Raw genomic sequence first — 15,709 nt, forward strand, 5'->3', positions numbered from 1 at the left:
TCGTTCAGCACACGGTTCAGGTCCACAGTGGGTGCAGCATCCACCTCCACGTTGAGGCGCTCGCCAATCTGGCAGCGCAGAGTGTTGACTTCCTGATGGAGCAAGAGGAAAAAGTAAACTCAAAGGAAGAAAACCATATTGATGGAGTCAAATGCAGTAGGAAGGATATTGCTTTGGAATATTGCTAGGAAATGTGTCCAGTTGATGGGAAACTCTTAGGAGTTACCTCTAGAGATTCTGATCATTACGTTTCTTTCACTCAGTTGTATGTGCTTACTCCTCATTTATTGGTGTGGTTCATTTCCAAAGACTAGTTGCCAAATCTCGTCATAGTCTGTCAGCTCACTGAGAACTATGGCCCAGTCAAGATGACATACAACCTTAACCATCACTGGTTAGCATTACTTTTCCCATGCAAGGGCCTTTACCACTTCTTTCTTATATATCTATGGCTCATTGATATGCCTGGCATGTCAACTGGATTAATATCATTGCTATGTAAATTTTAATAGCACAGTCTTGATTTCTCTCCTTCATGTCTTCTGAGTTAATATAATATGAACTTGGCCTCTCTTCTTCAAAAGATCTAATAGTTGAGACATGCATCTGATTGCCTAGTATCACATTTTGCCGTAAGACCTGACTCAATAATTGTTTCACTTCCTTCTCTTTTTCCCATTCCCCCATCCATCATTTCATTATTCTTTCATCCATACATCTATTCAATAACCTATGTTCTAGTTATCTAGGTAATACACAGGATAAAGAAGTTTGCTATCTACTTCTGGGTTTGATCATTTGGCACTATTTAGAAGATAATAAATGTATCAAGTTGTAGGAAGTAGTTTAAAGCTCTTTGTTGGGAATTTTTCCTAGACATTTGACCCCAGTTGGAATTAGGCTACACCCCTTTACACAAAAGAAGTAAGTGCTTCATGCCATGAAAATCCTCTAAGTATTTTTGGAGCAGCCAGGAAATTGTTGTCTTGCTTTTAAAGTGATTCACAACAAAGCCTATCTTGCCCTAACTGGGGGAGTTATGGATCTATTATTGTGGGATGGTGGAAGCTGGGTGCTCTCACCTGTTCATGGTTCTGCTTCAGGCACAGCAGCTCATCCTTCAGAGACTCCACCTGGGCCTCCAGGTCGGACTTGCACAGGGTCAGCTCGTCCAGGATCCTGCGGAGGCTGTTGATGTCGGCCTCCACCAGCTGCCTCAGGGACAGCTCCGTCTCATACCTGTGCACACAGACAAAGACCAGAGGCAGTCAGAAAGGAAGGGTGTGTTTCTTCACCTTTGCTTAGTTGATCTGGTAAAATTAATTTTCTTTGCAAATATTTTGTATTGTTAAAAATGTTGTTGTTGTTGTTGTTAAGTGTCTGAGTCATAGATGACTCATAACGACCCTATGAATACAAGACCTAAATACTTGTATAGCTTTCTTCATTTCTCCATGTTCATAGAGTTTCCAGAGGCAAGCTATTTCAGAAGTGGATGCCACTCCTGCTTCCAAGCTTGTTTTAATCAGGAAGTTCCATGAAACGCTGTCCACTATGGGTAACCTTTATCACATTTGACACATCAGTGTCACAGTGTTTAAAGAAAGGGGGAGAAAAAACCCTACATCAATGTTGACTGAGACCTATTTCTTCCCTGAGACTGACAGAGAAGGTTCTAGTAAGGCATCTGTGATTAGTTTTAGTCCAGCAATATTTGTCTCTCCCGTTCACAGATTGCTTTCAACTAAGGTAAATTATCTTTGCCTTCATAACAAGCCACGAACCTCATAAGCCTGTTAAAAATTGTGGGTTTTGTCTCTGAGTCTCAATTTTCTTATCTGTACAATAGGAACAAAACTACTATTTCATAGGGTTGACCTGGGGGTAAGTGATTAAAATGGAATCAGATTATAAATGTCAAGGTCTCACTAAGAAAAAAATTTTTAAAAAATTGTGGAAGACTATTAGGGTTATAATGGTTAAATCTAGAAATATTAATTGAATCTCTGAAAGAAATGGATATTATCTCCTGGTTTTTTGTTTGGTTTTGCTAAATCACTTCTTTCTGATAGGTGATGGTGACTAGCCTTTACTAAGAGACTCATGTGAAAATTAGTTTTAAACTTGGTCTGAGTTGAAGAAAAGAGAAGGAATGGATATTTCTTGTCTTTCAAATAAAACTTTCAAAAGTATATGAACACTGATCAGACTTTAAAAGACATCTAGCCACAGGGTAATGATGGGCATGGTCCAATGGTGATTAGTTTTATAAAATACAAAGCATGGGAATGATTGCATGAAATACAATGTGAATAAAGAATACTGTGAAACACAAGTTATTCAAACTTGGTAAGCAAACCAATATAAAAGTTAAAATAACAATGAAACCAAATATCACACTGGAGGGAGGGAGAAGACACCTAACCAAAGTAAAAACTCCTCCCAATATCACCCTAGATATATTCTACTTGCACATTCCCAGGAACAGAGAGTTCATCACTTTACAAGTCATCCTGTCCCATTACTAAATTACTTTAAAAAAATAAATAAAATCTTACTTAGTTCTGAAGTCATCTGTGGCCAGCTTGGCGTTGTCAATCTGCACCACCAGCCTGGCGTTCTCAGCCTTGTTGCCCAGGATCTGGAAGACCCAAAACATTCTAGCATAAGCAAGGACTAATCCTTGCTACCAATCCTTACTAACTCTCTTCAGTGGAATGAACATGCTGAAAAATCACAATATCTTATGTACATGGTGATCAAATGCTGTTGTTTATGTACAACAGGATCTAAATTATATCTTGGAAATTGTATTCTATGTTCCATAGCAAATATTAATTGTGAAATTACTTATACTAAGAATGAATGCTTATCCCCTTAAAATTTAAAAAAATCTTTTTCTCAACTACAATTCTTCCAATTAGTTCTGAGTTCTTCAGATTTTCAATGTTGGGATAAAAGGAAGACTAATCAATAGTGGAGCTCTGGTAGCCTCGTGGCAAGAAGCTGTGCTGCAATTCTGAAAGCACATCAGCTGCTTTGAAGGAGAAAGATGGGCAGTCTCCTCCCCTGTGACTAACTGCCTCTGAAAACACACCAGAGGGTCAGCTGTGAGTCTGTTCCAACTCTACAGTACACAACAGCAATTAATTAATAGAACTAATCAATTCCTAATCAGAACAGTTATGAATTTTTATCTCTTACTTCCTGCAGGAACTGAACATACTAGGTAGCCAAGTCTCACAGAAAGTATCCAACATTCTGTTTGCTTAGAACTGAGAAGGATCCTGAAATATTAAAACTTTGAAAGTCTAGGCAAACCAGAACAACTGATTTTTCTCCCATAGTAACACCTACTCCCCAGCCCTGTGACCTCTCTTCACACCCTTCACACATTGCTTTTGTTCATGGTTTTGCACAAAGCTTTCCCCCCCCCCCCCCCCCCCCAGCAAAGCCCTGGACTGCCCTTACCCACCTAACAAGACTCCTTACATCACCCCCATTCCCCACCTCCTTCACATGCTACCATAGTACACATTCCTCTTAACATTCACTATGCTCACCTGTTCCCCCATCTGTGTCCTCTATTAGATTATTAGATCCTTAAGGAAAGAGACAGCCTTACTTGGTGCTTTATTCCCTGCCCCACAACTGATTCTAATTCTTGCTCAATGAGCAAATGATACTCAGATCACATGACCCCTTTCTGTCCTTCACCTTGCCAGAACTGCACGACAGTGGAGAGTCAACTCCTTCTGAGAATCAAGAACCTGTGTATTGTACATAAACTCCTGGTCACCCCGCAGAGCCCATACGGCCTCCCCTGGCCGCCTCCCCTAACTTAGCCATGTACTCAGCACCACCTCCCTGTGTGTATCCACTTCTACTTCTGCATTTCTTTCCTTGTTTTGTAACTTGCCTCATGTCTGCTGTTGTGGACAGTATGTGTGTCTGTGTAGATTAATAAAGCTTCTAGAATCAAAGCTCTCTAGCTTTACCATAGACATTGCCTTTTGTAATAACGTTGAGAGGTTTTTGAAAATTGAGCTTTATCCAGGAAATTCCTACATTGGAAAAACAAGTCCATTGTCTATTGCTTTATTTCTATGATACTCTACAAATAAGAACATGACATTATAATCGAATCAAAGGTTCAGATAATCTGATTTTGTGAAAGAAGTCCTGAGTTTCTATGATTAATTTGTGTCTAACCCCTTCCCCTAATCTCAGTCGGCAGCCTTCCTTTGTGATGGCTCCAAAGTGGATTTGCAAAGACTGCCTGGCATCTCCTGCTTAAATCAGGAGGGTGGTATTTTTACCATCCTCAGTGAGCCGTGAGCAGCCCTAGAGCTCATTCAGAAGTTGCTCTATTACAAAATGAATGAATTTGCATTAAATTAGCAGTGCGGTGCCCACCGCCCTCACCTTCTGCTGGAGCTCCTCGATGGTCCGGAAGTAGGACTGGTAGTCCGGGCACACGTAGGGCACCTGCTGCTGGCAGTACTCACGGATGCGACACTCCAGCTCCGCATTCTCCCGCTCCAGATCCCGCACCTTCTCCAGGTAGCTGGCCAGGCGGTCATTCAGGAACTGCATGGTCTCCTTCTCGCTGCTGTTGAAGGAGCCCTCGCAGAGCCAGCCGCAGCTGCCCACATTGGCGGGGATGTTGCAGGCCCCGGGAAGGGTGCAGCTGTGGCAGCTGGGGGGCACGCAGGGCCGGGAGGAGCAGCTGGTGCGGCAGCTCATGTTAGGCAGGCAGCAGGAGTAAGGCATGGCGCTGGGAGGAAGTGGAGTCCCGGAGGTTGGTCTCAGAAGCTGATTCCTTTACTCTGGTGTGTGCTCTGGTCCTCTGCAGGCCTTTATATTCTATCAACAGTGGGTGTGGCAACCACATACACCATTGCCCCTTTTACCCTCTTCAGGAATTTTTTCACCTGTTATTTAGACAGCTTACAAGAGTCTTTTACCTCATAAAATGCCTTCCTCTGGCTTCCTGCTAAGTCAGGACTCCTCATCAATTATGCTGCTTGGCTAAATAAGAGCTTCATGGTTTGGCTTTCAAGTGGCCAACCCATTACCATGCCAACACAAGACGTCAAGTCAAGGAGTGACAGTTGTAACCTGCCTTCCAGAGCTGGGGAACCTTCCATGCTTCTTTCTACCAAACAGAAAAAAGTCTACGACTTATCTGGCTCACACGCAGACATATATCAGTGAGAAAAAATGGCCCAAGAAAGCCCATACTGGAGGAACCCCAAATATTTGACAGAGATTTTTATAAAATGGGATCAGAAAGGGCTTACAAGTTCATCCAGTGAGTTCAGTGTGCCCCTTCTATTCCATTCAGCCTACATGGGGGTGACTCTACTTCTACTGTTAAACTTCCGGAAACCTTCCACGGCTCTCTTTCTGTTCACAAAACATAAAGAAAACTAGACTTTTTGGCATACTGAGCATACTACATCTATTAGCCCTGATCCAAACCTTGATCATTTTAGTTGCTTTCTACACATCTGAAAGTTGGAATAATGAGTAAGGCTAGCAGAAGAAGACCCTATGGCTTCGAGTTGTGGTGTTGGAGAAGAGTACTGGATATCCCGTGGACTGCCGAAAGAACAAGCAAGTCTGTCTTGGAGGGAGTGAACCAGGGTACTCCTTAGAAGCAAGAACAGTGTAACTTTGTCTCACATACTTTGGGCATGTTGTTAAGAGGGGCCAGTCCTTGGAAAAAAGACATTATGCTGGGAAAGGCGGAGGGTCAGAGAAAGAGCAGACGACCTTTTCAACAAGATAGATTGACACAATGATTGTACAATGGGCTCGTGCATATCCGAGATGGTGAGGACGATACAGGGTCGGACAAGGTTCAGATCTGTTGTTCACGGGATCACTGTGAGTCCCAGTCTGCTCAACAACACGTAATAACAACACTCTGCATGAAGCCCTGCCCTGTGTGTTTGCACACAGTACGATTCTGGTGCAACAATGGCTCCTGTTTACTGTGTGTCAGATGCTTTGCTAAGCTCTCGTGTACATTACTTACACAGTCCTCACAACAATATATGAGGGTTCAAAAACAAGAACCTCAAGCCTCTGAGACATTTGCAAGGTCACCGAGCTCTGGAACGGCACAGCCAAGATTCGAATCCAAGTGGAAATCCAATGGCCACGCTCTCTCCATCACACTACACTTTCTCTCTCTTTCTGTCTTCTAGTCACCAGGCACCTCCACCAGATGCTCCATTCAAGGAAGATGGGCACTCTTCTCCTGTGTGATTTAAAAGCCTCAGAAAATCCGCTGAAAGGTCGGCTAGGAGTTTATTCCAACTTGACAGTACACAACAACTACCGAGAAGCGATAAGGCAGAAACGGACTCCATGGAGCTCAAACAATGTAAGAAAATAGCTCTCCCATAATTAGGATAAGCCAAGAAACAAGAAGTGTGCCATCTCTATCAAAGAACCAAAGATAATTTCTACTTGGGGTGGGGAGGAATTTACTAAGAAAATATAACACCCACTACAAGTCTGAGAAAAGGAAACTCTCAGTTGATCTGGTGCAGAAACTCCTGATGCTATTTCTCCAAAAGCCATGAGCCTGCAAAGATACCATCACACACTATATGGCACTTAGGACTGTTGCAGCATTTGGGCAAATGTTCTGCCTTCACACCTCTTCCAGGTGTAGCTGTGAACTGAGATAATTTCTTTTTAATCTATACCCTTTTCAAGGTCATTCTTTTGGAGGCTGCGTGCTAATTCCTTCAATACAACCGTGGCCAGTGTCCTCCCTTCCCGAAACTTGCCTTCACAGCTCATGAGCCAGACTTTCGATTACCCTCTTGAAGACAAATCTTCATCATCTGAGGGTGTGTTTATTTTTGGAAGCAGCCAAATGTCATTTGGAACCAAGCTGAATGAGTAGGGTAAATAACCAAGCTGGATAACACCTTTGATGTTTGTGACTGTAACAGAATTGCTCATGCTTTCTAAGGTGATTCTAAAAGCCATTTCCAAGGAGGAGCTTCAAATATGCTTTGATACACACAGGACAGATGCACTAGGATAAGTATGTGGCCAGTACATCAAAAGCACTAACATCCTCACTCATGTTCTCAATCCTTACTTCTCTGCAAGTTCCCCTGAATTTCTGCCCTAAAACAGTGTGATGTGAAATGGATGTGATGGTTTAAAATCTATACCAAACAGATTTAAGTGCTATTAGATGAGATCAAATAGCATAAAGCAAATAGTTGGACTGATAGCTTTTATGCTACTGTTGTTTTTGTTGTTATTGTTGATCGCCTTTGAGTCGAGCACAACTCATAGCGACCCTATGAACAAAAGGCCTGAAGCCCCTCTACAGCTATCGATATTTATCAAAGTTCATAGAGTTCCCAGAGGCAAGTTGTTTAGGAAGTGGATGCCACTCCTGCTTCGAAAACCTGTCATAGTATGTTACTGTTATGTGTCGTTGAGTCGCCTGTGATGTATAGCGACCCTATATACAGCAGCCCTGAACACTTCCCTGTCCTGAGCCAGTCTCACTAATTGCTCTGGTCACTTTATCAATCCATCTCATCCTGGGTCTTCCTCTCCTACTCTGTCCAGCCACCCTTCCGAGCATGGTGTTTTTGGAGAAGACTCCAAGGACTGATCTCTCCCGGCCATGTACCCAAAGTAAGTGAGGCGGAGCTTCAAAATCCTAACCTTGAAGGAGAGACTTGGTTTCACCCTCTCCAAGACAGATCTATTTGGTTTTTTTACAGTTTATGGTATATTCAAGACTCTTCTCCAGCACCACAACTCGAAGGCATCCATTCTTCTTCTGTCATCCTTAGTCATTGCCCAACTCTCCGAAGCATAACAAGTAATTGAGAAGACCATGGCCTGGATTAGGTGCACCTTTGTATCTAGACTGACATCATTGTTCTTCAGCACTCTGGAGAGATCCATGACAGCAGATTTTCCCAGTGCAATTCTTCTTTTGATTTCCTGACTGCTGGTGTTAAGAGTGTTGATTGTGGAGCTGAGCAAGTTGTAATTGCTAACAACCTCAGTCTCTTCTCCATCTATTATGATTCTGCCAATTGGCCCAGTGGTGAGAATCTTTGTCTTCTTGATGTTTAGCTTCAATCTGTATTGAAGACTACAGTCCTTGACCTTTTGCAGCAAGTGCTTCAGGTCTTCTTCAGTTTCAGCAAGTGAATGTGTCATCTGCATATTGTAAGTTGTTAATGAGTCTTCCTCCAGTCTTGGTGCCACACTCCTTCTCATAAAGTTCTCCTTCCAGAATGACCTGTTCTGCATACAGATTGAAAAGGTACAGAGACAGGATGCATTCCTTTCTTGATTTTGAACCATGCGGTGTTTCCTTGCTCTGTTCTGAGGACTGCTTCTTTGTCCAAGTACAGGTTTCATATAAGCATGATCAAGTGTTGAGATTACTATTTTCCTCAAGGTTAGCCATAATTTATTGTGATCCACACAGTCAAATGCCTTTGCATAGTCAATGAAACATAGGTAGACATTCTTCTGGTACTTTCTGCTTTCTGCCAAGATCCAGCTGACATTGGCAATAATGTCCCTAGTGCCACGACCTCTTCTAAACCCAGTCTGTATTTCTGGTAGTTCTCTGTCAATGTACTGGTCAAGTCTTTTCTGGGTAATTTTCAGCAGGATTTTGCTAGTGTGTGATATTAGTGATATTATTCTATAATTTATACACTCTGTTAGGTCACCTCTTTTTGGAATGGGAATAAATATGGATCTCTTCCATTCAGTTGGCGAAGTAGTTGTCCTCCAGATTTCTTGGCACAACTTGATGAGCACATGCAGGGCAGCATCTGCTTGCTGAAATATGTCAATTGGTATTCCATCAATTCCTGGGGCTATATTTTTTGCCAAGTCCTTCAGAGAAGCCTGCACGTCCTCTTTCATCACCGTTGCCTATTGCTCAAATGTTATTTCTTGAAATTCTTCTGTGTCAGCCAATTCTTTTTGGTACAATGACTCTGTATACTCCTTCCATCTGGTTTTAATATTTCTTGAATCATTCAATATTCTGCCATAGCATCCTTCTATCATCCCTACTTCTAAGTCTCTGAAAGAGAAAAATCTAGACAATTCCACTTTAAAAAGAGGAAAAAAATATTGTGTCTATCCTGACTGGTAAGTAGACCCAGGGGATCCCCACGAGTATGACTATAGCTTCCATTCCAGTTAGAGCAGAAGGATCTCTATAACTTCAGAAGGGTCGAGTTAGGAAACCGTACGTACCTCTCTAACTTAAATAGGAGTAGTCGTTACTGCTACATGAGCATTAGATAATAATGGTTGAGAGAACCTTGGAGCTATTAAGAAAGAGCCACGTTTCCAATTCACTTCCCAGAAAGACAATTGCTTTGTACTGATTCCACATATCATTTACTGTGAATTCTTCTGACTTTTACATTAGCCATAATTTTGTCTCTGGTCAATAGCTCAGCAATAAAAGTGATTTAAAAAAAATCCTAACAAAAATATTTCACAGCTGTTTTGTACAATTGTAGTAGATGTCATGGTTAGGTTCTGATCTCATGAGGTGAGAGTAAACTGAGGTGTAAGGATGTTATTTGTTGTGGAAGTCAAGGCTGTTTCCTTAGGAGAGATCACACACACCCATCAGTGGGACTTAACCATGGAGTCCAGACAGGGCAGGTCTTCTGCTGTGGCCACACTCCCAGTAACAGGACTTTAAAGGTATTAAAAGGCCTTCTTCATCCTTCCCTGCTAGCCAAATACTGATGTCTGAAATTCTCTCCATGAGAACTATAAAATGTGCTCTTTTGTGAATGCAGTGTAACATATTAGACAATTTACAGATTAGGTGGACTTTGTTATTGTTATTATTTTGCCCTCAAGATAGAGCTCACCCATAGCTAATTCTCCAGCAGGGTTTTCAGAAGCAGTAAATCTCAGGTGAGGAGATTGCCTATTTTTCTTCCTCTGAGCGGCTGGTGGATTTGAACCTCCTGCCTTTAGGATTAGAGTGCAGTTTTCTTATCAGAGGTCCCTTAATTAGACTTTAATGTGTACAAATGGCAATAGAAACAGTAGAAGCATTGTTGGGCACACATAGCCCAGGAGGACTGGCTTGTGCCAAAGAGGAATGACGAGTAACCCAAGTGGACATCAGAAAGGCAGAAATAGCCCAATGTCAACATCAACCCTCTGAACCTCGAGCTGCCACTAAGAACAATGTATAGGTCTCTACTATAAAATCAACTGTTGTCAATCTGCCAATCCACTAGCTTTCCTCTACTGAGAGGAGAAATGGTGGTGGTAATCTGATCAATGGATTTGGCTCCGAGAAAATGATCAAATAAGGCTTCCAGCTGGTGGGATAAATAAGACAAGAGCAAGAGAATGAGTCAGGTCAGTAGCAAATGGAAATTTGTTGTTGTTATGTGCCATTAAGTCGCTTGTGACTCATAGATAGTGACTCTATGTACAACAGCTCTGTACCCTGCCCTGTTCTGCACCAGCTTTATTGTCTCTGACACACCTACCCCCATTACCCCAGTCACTGAGTCAATTCATCTCATCCAGAGTCTACCCCTCTTGCACTGTCCCTCCACCCTCTCAAGCATGATGTCCCTCTCCAAGGACTGGTCCCTCCTTGAAATATGCCCTAAGGATGTCAGACAAAGCTTCAGAATCCTTACCTCCAAGGAGCAGCCTGGTTTTACCCTTTCCAACATGAACCTGTTTGTTCTCCTAGCATTCCATTTAGACACTTGAAAATGGGACTTAGAGACCAACTTCACAAACCCTCTCCAGTGCCACCATTGTTTCCCTTATGAATATAAGAGAACATCCTGGATTCCCAATGGGAACGGAGTTTGAGGTTTTGTTTGCTTACCTTTAGTAGTGATTTGAGTAACGTGTACAGAGCAAATTTGTCATTCATTCAACATTCAAAATGCAAAACATTTTGTTTTAAACCCTGATTGCAATCCCCACAACCTAACAGCATTAAAACTCCTTCCCTATGTTGATTGTGTGCATTTGACCTTCTTTTCTATCTCTACCTGCCTTCTGAATTGTATCCCTGAAAAAAGGCTGCCCTTTTGATCTTGCATAATGGCTGATAGTTCTAAGAAATGCCTGCCTCCATTACTGTTCACTTTATAGACCTGTCTAGGATGTGGCTGAAAGTCAAGCCGAAGAAATGTGTTACAGACTTGAAGGGTGTTTAAGGAGCATTGTGATGGTGGGACCTCTACTAGTCTCTATCAGAGCAGTAAGTCTAGCCTTCTTCATTATTTTGAGTTTTGCTCCACATTTTTCTCCCACTCTTTCCAGAACCTCCTATTATGACCTCTTTCAGAACATCAGCAGTGGTAGCTGAGCACGATCTAGTTATTCTTGTCTTGGGTCCATGGAGGCTGGGGTTCACGTGGTCCACTCATCCTTCAAGCTCATTGTTTCCTTGTGTCTTTGACCTTCTTCACTCTTCTTTGCTCCAGTCATTTCACCTTGGATTGCCACTCATAAACTTTTTTTTTCTTCTTTTTTTTCACTCATAAACTTTTATGAACCAAGTCACTACCCACCAACGCAAATATGGAGTGTTGTCTTTGTGCACTAGGTTATGCCAATTAACCTTAATTTCCCTCAAGACTACAGTCCTGAACCCCCAAGCCCAGAGATTTGTTCCTTCAAAGTTTTTGTTATAAACAAGCAGTTCTCATAACTTCATCCCCTATATGCTCTGAGTATGTTTGTTTGTTTTGACTTTTTGTTGTGATTTGGGTGAAAGTTTACAGAGCAAATCCATTTTCTTCTAAGAGACCTAGATTGTTGTTGTTGTTGTTTAACGCCGTCGAGTCATAGACGACTCATAGCGACCCTATGAACGACAGCCTGAGCACTGTTCGTACATAGAGTTTCCAGAGGCAAGCCATTTTGGAAGTGGAAGAGACTTAGGTAGGACAGAACAATCCTTTGTTTCTATACTATTTTCTCTAAATAATCTGGAATAAAAGAGGAGAATGTGAAACAACAGTTCTAGCCTTCCTGGAAAAGCTGAATTCAGGGATGATTTTGAGAAGGAATGAAAATCTATTTACATGACTGCTTTGAAGATGAATGGAAATATAAGGGGTTAAAATATTTTTAGCAGTACATAGGGGAGAAAAGTAAGCTTCATTCCTAGATGATGTTGGGTTGTACTTTTAAGTTTGTGATGAAGTTGATGAGTTGAAGCAGATATGAGAGAGCCACTGAAATGTAACTTCTTGCCCAAGCATCTGATGGACCCTACTCTAAGATCATCAATGATATACTCCGTTACTACATCCGGTGGGTTTGTCTGACTTTTCCTGTTGACTATCCCTCATTGAAACTCAGTCCTCTTTTGAGTTGTACCTCTCCAACTCTTCAACTACCTTTGCCTCTTCAACTGCTTAATAATCAAACATAATAATCAAATAATCTATCTCCTTGGAAAATTGACTATATCAGACCTGAACGTGATGCCTGGAACTTTGGAGAGGCCTTGGACTACTCCATTATTTCTAACAGTGGTTTCTAAGGTTTCTTCTACACTCTGCCATCTTCTCTCAAAAATCTTAAAACTCCCACTGCTCTATCATCTCCATTTAGAGAATTTAGAGTACTTAGAGAATTCTCCAGTACCTCTCACAATCAGATATTCTTTTACCGTTATCTTCTTTGAAGACTCACTGTTGTTTCTTTCTAATATTCAAAACATTCAGACTCCCCTGACCATAACAGACATGGTCAATGCTAGTTTTCTTCCTTCTCTCTCCCTTGCCTGCCTCCAATCTGTTTCCAGAAACCAAGCCATGTCTCTAAAACCCACCCCTCCCAGGAGTTTCCCCCGTCCTTCCAAACTTACCCATATTGATCCCTGTTCTTTTAATTATCAGCCTTCTAACTAGTTGCCCAGTCCCACCACCTTCTAGCACCCACACCACCTAGATGCCTAGCGACCCTGTAGTTGCATCTTTCATTCTCACATATAGCCTTTGCCCTAACCTAACCCTTGTCCTGTAGAAACCTGAATACATCTTCTGATTTCTCATCTTCTTACCAAGCAAAGTTCATGCCTGGACAAACTTTCCTTCCTCTCAGGCCTTTCTTTACATATTCAATCATACTCCAGCAAATTTCATTTCAGAATTATGCTAATATCATACGGTCATGGTTGTTTGAAGTGAACTGTGAGAAGTACATAAAGTTTTAATAACCTTCTGATGAGTCCTCTTTAGTGGTATTACTTATCCCACTTCCTGTATTCTATGGTAAACACCAGCATTTAATTAAAGAGGTTGTATCTATTGAAGGACTTGAAGTCAACCAAACAGGCAGACAAACTTGGCAAGAACAGAATTATCTGGATTTTGAAAGCGTAGGCCCAAAGCTTTCAAAGCTCAAGCCCAGTGTTTATAGAGCATTTATCGCCCATCCTGAAGTCATCTCACACCTCTCAAATTCATAATTCTTTATTCATACATTTCCTGAATCACATCTATTTCTGTCTGCATGACATTTGTCTTGTCTCATTCTTTCTAGATGTTAAATATATGGCAGGCCTGGGCTAATGTCCGCTTATTCATATGTTCTAGAAATCTCACGTGGTACCTGACATACACAGTAAGATATTATTGATGATGATTGTATCCAGTCAGATAAAGCTAAACTGAATGGATCATTAAGATTGTAAACTCAAGACATTTTCTTAATTCAGAGATATAACTAGTGTGGGGTGGGGGGATGACGAGATTAGTGTTTGTTGGAGGAGTTCAATGAGTGTTGGCCATCCTTGAAATTTAGGAAAGAAAGAAGTGGGGGGGAAAATGATAAAATGCCATTATAGACATGGAAAAAGAATATATTTGAAGAGGTGAGAAGACAAAGATAGGCCAGCCTACATTTAAAAATTTTTTGAGGACAAAGCTTTAGGTATAACAAATAGGTTAACAAGAGGAAACTGTCAAAGATAAACTTCAATATAATTAGCTATATAATGGCCCAATACCAGGTAAGACAGTCCTATGAGGGACAAAAAACCTGGTCGAGCTGATGATTTAGGAATTAGAAGCATAGAGATATTAGTTCTTTGTAAATGCAAGTGTTGAGGGAACAAAACAGTCATTGAGAATCCAGGTGTTTCCTATACTTGTGATAGGTAGGATAAATGGGCTAACAATTAGACAGAAAACTCAGTTGGAAGTTATAGCGAGCGAACCTGCACGTGTGGGGCTTCTGAAATCAAAGAAGGTGTCTTTGGAGAGAGAAGAGCATCCCTTCTGGTGATGCAAACACAGCAGAGATCGAGAGGAAAGAATTGCTGCTCATTGAGAAACTCCTACGGAAATGTAGAGATGAAAAGTTGGTCTTCAGGACGTTTAGAAGACAGAGAAACAGAATTCTATCTTGAACAGGATGGTTGGAGACAGCACTGGGGTTTTCTGAGGTTTTTACATAGTTCTAGGGCTCTGCGGTTAAGTCCAGATGGGCGTGGTGTGGTAAGGCAGGTTTTCTTCATGGTCTGTCCTTGGCAGGAGCCTCACAAGAGGGTGTCATTTGCTATCCACCAGGTGTCTGCCCATGGAATGTGATGACTGAGACCAGCCCTTTAACGCATTTCGTCTTCCTAATGACGGGGTATTTTTATGGGACAGCTATGATGAGTACATTATAATACATGAATATGAATAGCAACAGATTTATTATGCCAGAGAAATAAAATTTAATGGGAAGTAAATGAAGGAGCCTCCTTGCATTCCAGAGAATACCAAAGAAGCAAAGAAAGCAGGAAACATAGTACATATAGAAAACCCTAAACTAATGCCTGGAGCTCAGGTCAGAGGTCATTGGGCAGCTGCAGGAACAAAGATGCTCCCGCTTCAGCATGAAGGAGATTTCCAGACCCTGAAAGCCGCCGATGATATGTGTCTTTGCCTGCTGAGTCTGGAATGCGTTCAAATGTGTAGAAAGTCAGCACAAGACTCCTTAATGGGGAGTGGACTCCGGCAAAGGAAGGCTCCAAGGTCCTTTCCTAGGCTGAATCTAATGGCGTCATTGTTGTCTTCAGAGAGGATTCAAGCTTCTACATTAACAGCCACGTGTTTGAGAACAGGATCCACAGGAGTTTCCACAAGCATTAGTGGTGGCACAAGGGTTGCAGGGAAGCCTGGGAGGGCAGAGATGTTTAGAATGAGTCGCGGAAGAAAGTGGAAAGAGCCCCGAAGCACACATACCACCTAATGCTCAATGAGATGATCTACAAATTCAATTGGAATTATATTTTGATACCAAATATGGGGGGGGGTTTCCTTGAGTGGCATGTGCAAGGTGAAGAGGTTTCATCAAAGGTTCTTTCGAAAAAAAATACTCTCTCATCCTCTTGAGCACAATCCATCTTACCCAGCAGTTACTATTCTGAACAGTAATCTCTCTACCATGACCTCTCCCTTGTCAGCCCCCAGAGACAGGGTCTATTCCCTTCTTTTGTGCCTTTTCTATGTTTATGTAAATGCGAACACAGTAAATACTCAACTAAGGCATACTGTTTGAGAAGTTGGAAATATGACCAATGTGGGTACTCACTTGCAGTCCTCGCTCTCCAGCAGGCCCCGGTACGTGTTGATCTCACACTCCAGCCGGGCCCTCACGTCCAGCAGCACCTGGTACTCCT

General features: G+C 41.9%; 1 protein-coding gene across 1 annotated transcript in view; it reads right to left on the reverse strand.

Moving 5' to 3' along the window:
- KRT33A (keratin 33A) overlaps positions 1-4,773 on the reverse strand; it is a 17,526-nt gene extending 12,753 nt beyond the window's left edge. Inside the window, exons 1-4 of the mRNA XM_006901708.1 lie at positions 4,426-4,773; positions 2,559-2,641; positions 1,083-1,239; positions 3-92 (exon numbers count right to left, since the gene is read on the reverse strand). Of these exons, the coding sequence (XP_006901770.1) occupies positions 3-92; positions 1,083-1,239; positions 2,559-2,641; positions 4,426-4,773 (678 nt within the window). The remainder of the gene's footprint in view (positions 1-2; positions 93-1,082; positions 1,240-2,558; positions 2,642-4,425) is intronic.
- Positions 4,774-15,709: the final 10,936 nt, after the last annotated feature.

This window comes from Elephantulus edwardii, unplaced genomic scaffold (genome assembly GCF_000299155.1).
Source record: "Elephantulus edwardii isolate Elephantulus edwardi_28Jun2011 unplaced genomic scaffold, EleEdw1.0 scaffold00340, whole genome shotgun sequence".
Classification (NCBI taxonomy): domain Eukaryota; kingdom Metazoa; phylum Chordata; class Mammalia; order Macroscelidea; family Macroscelididae; genus Elephantulus; species Elephantulus edwardii.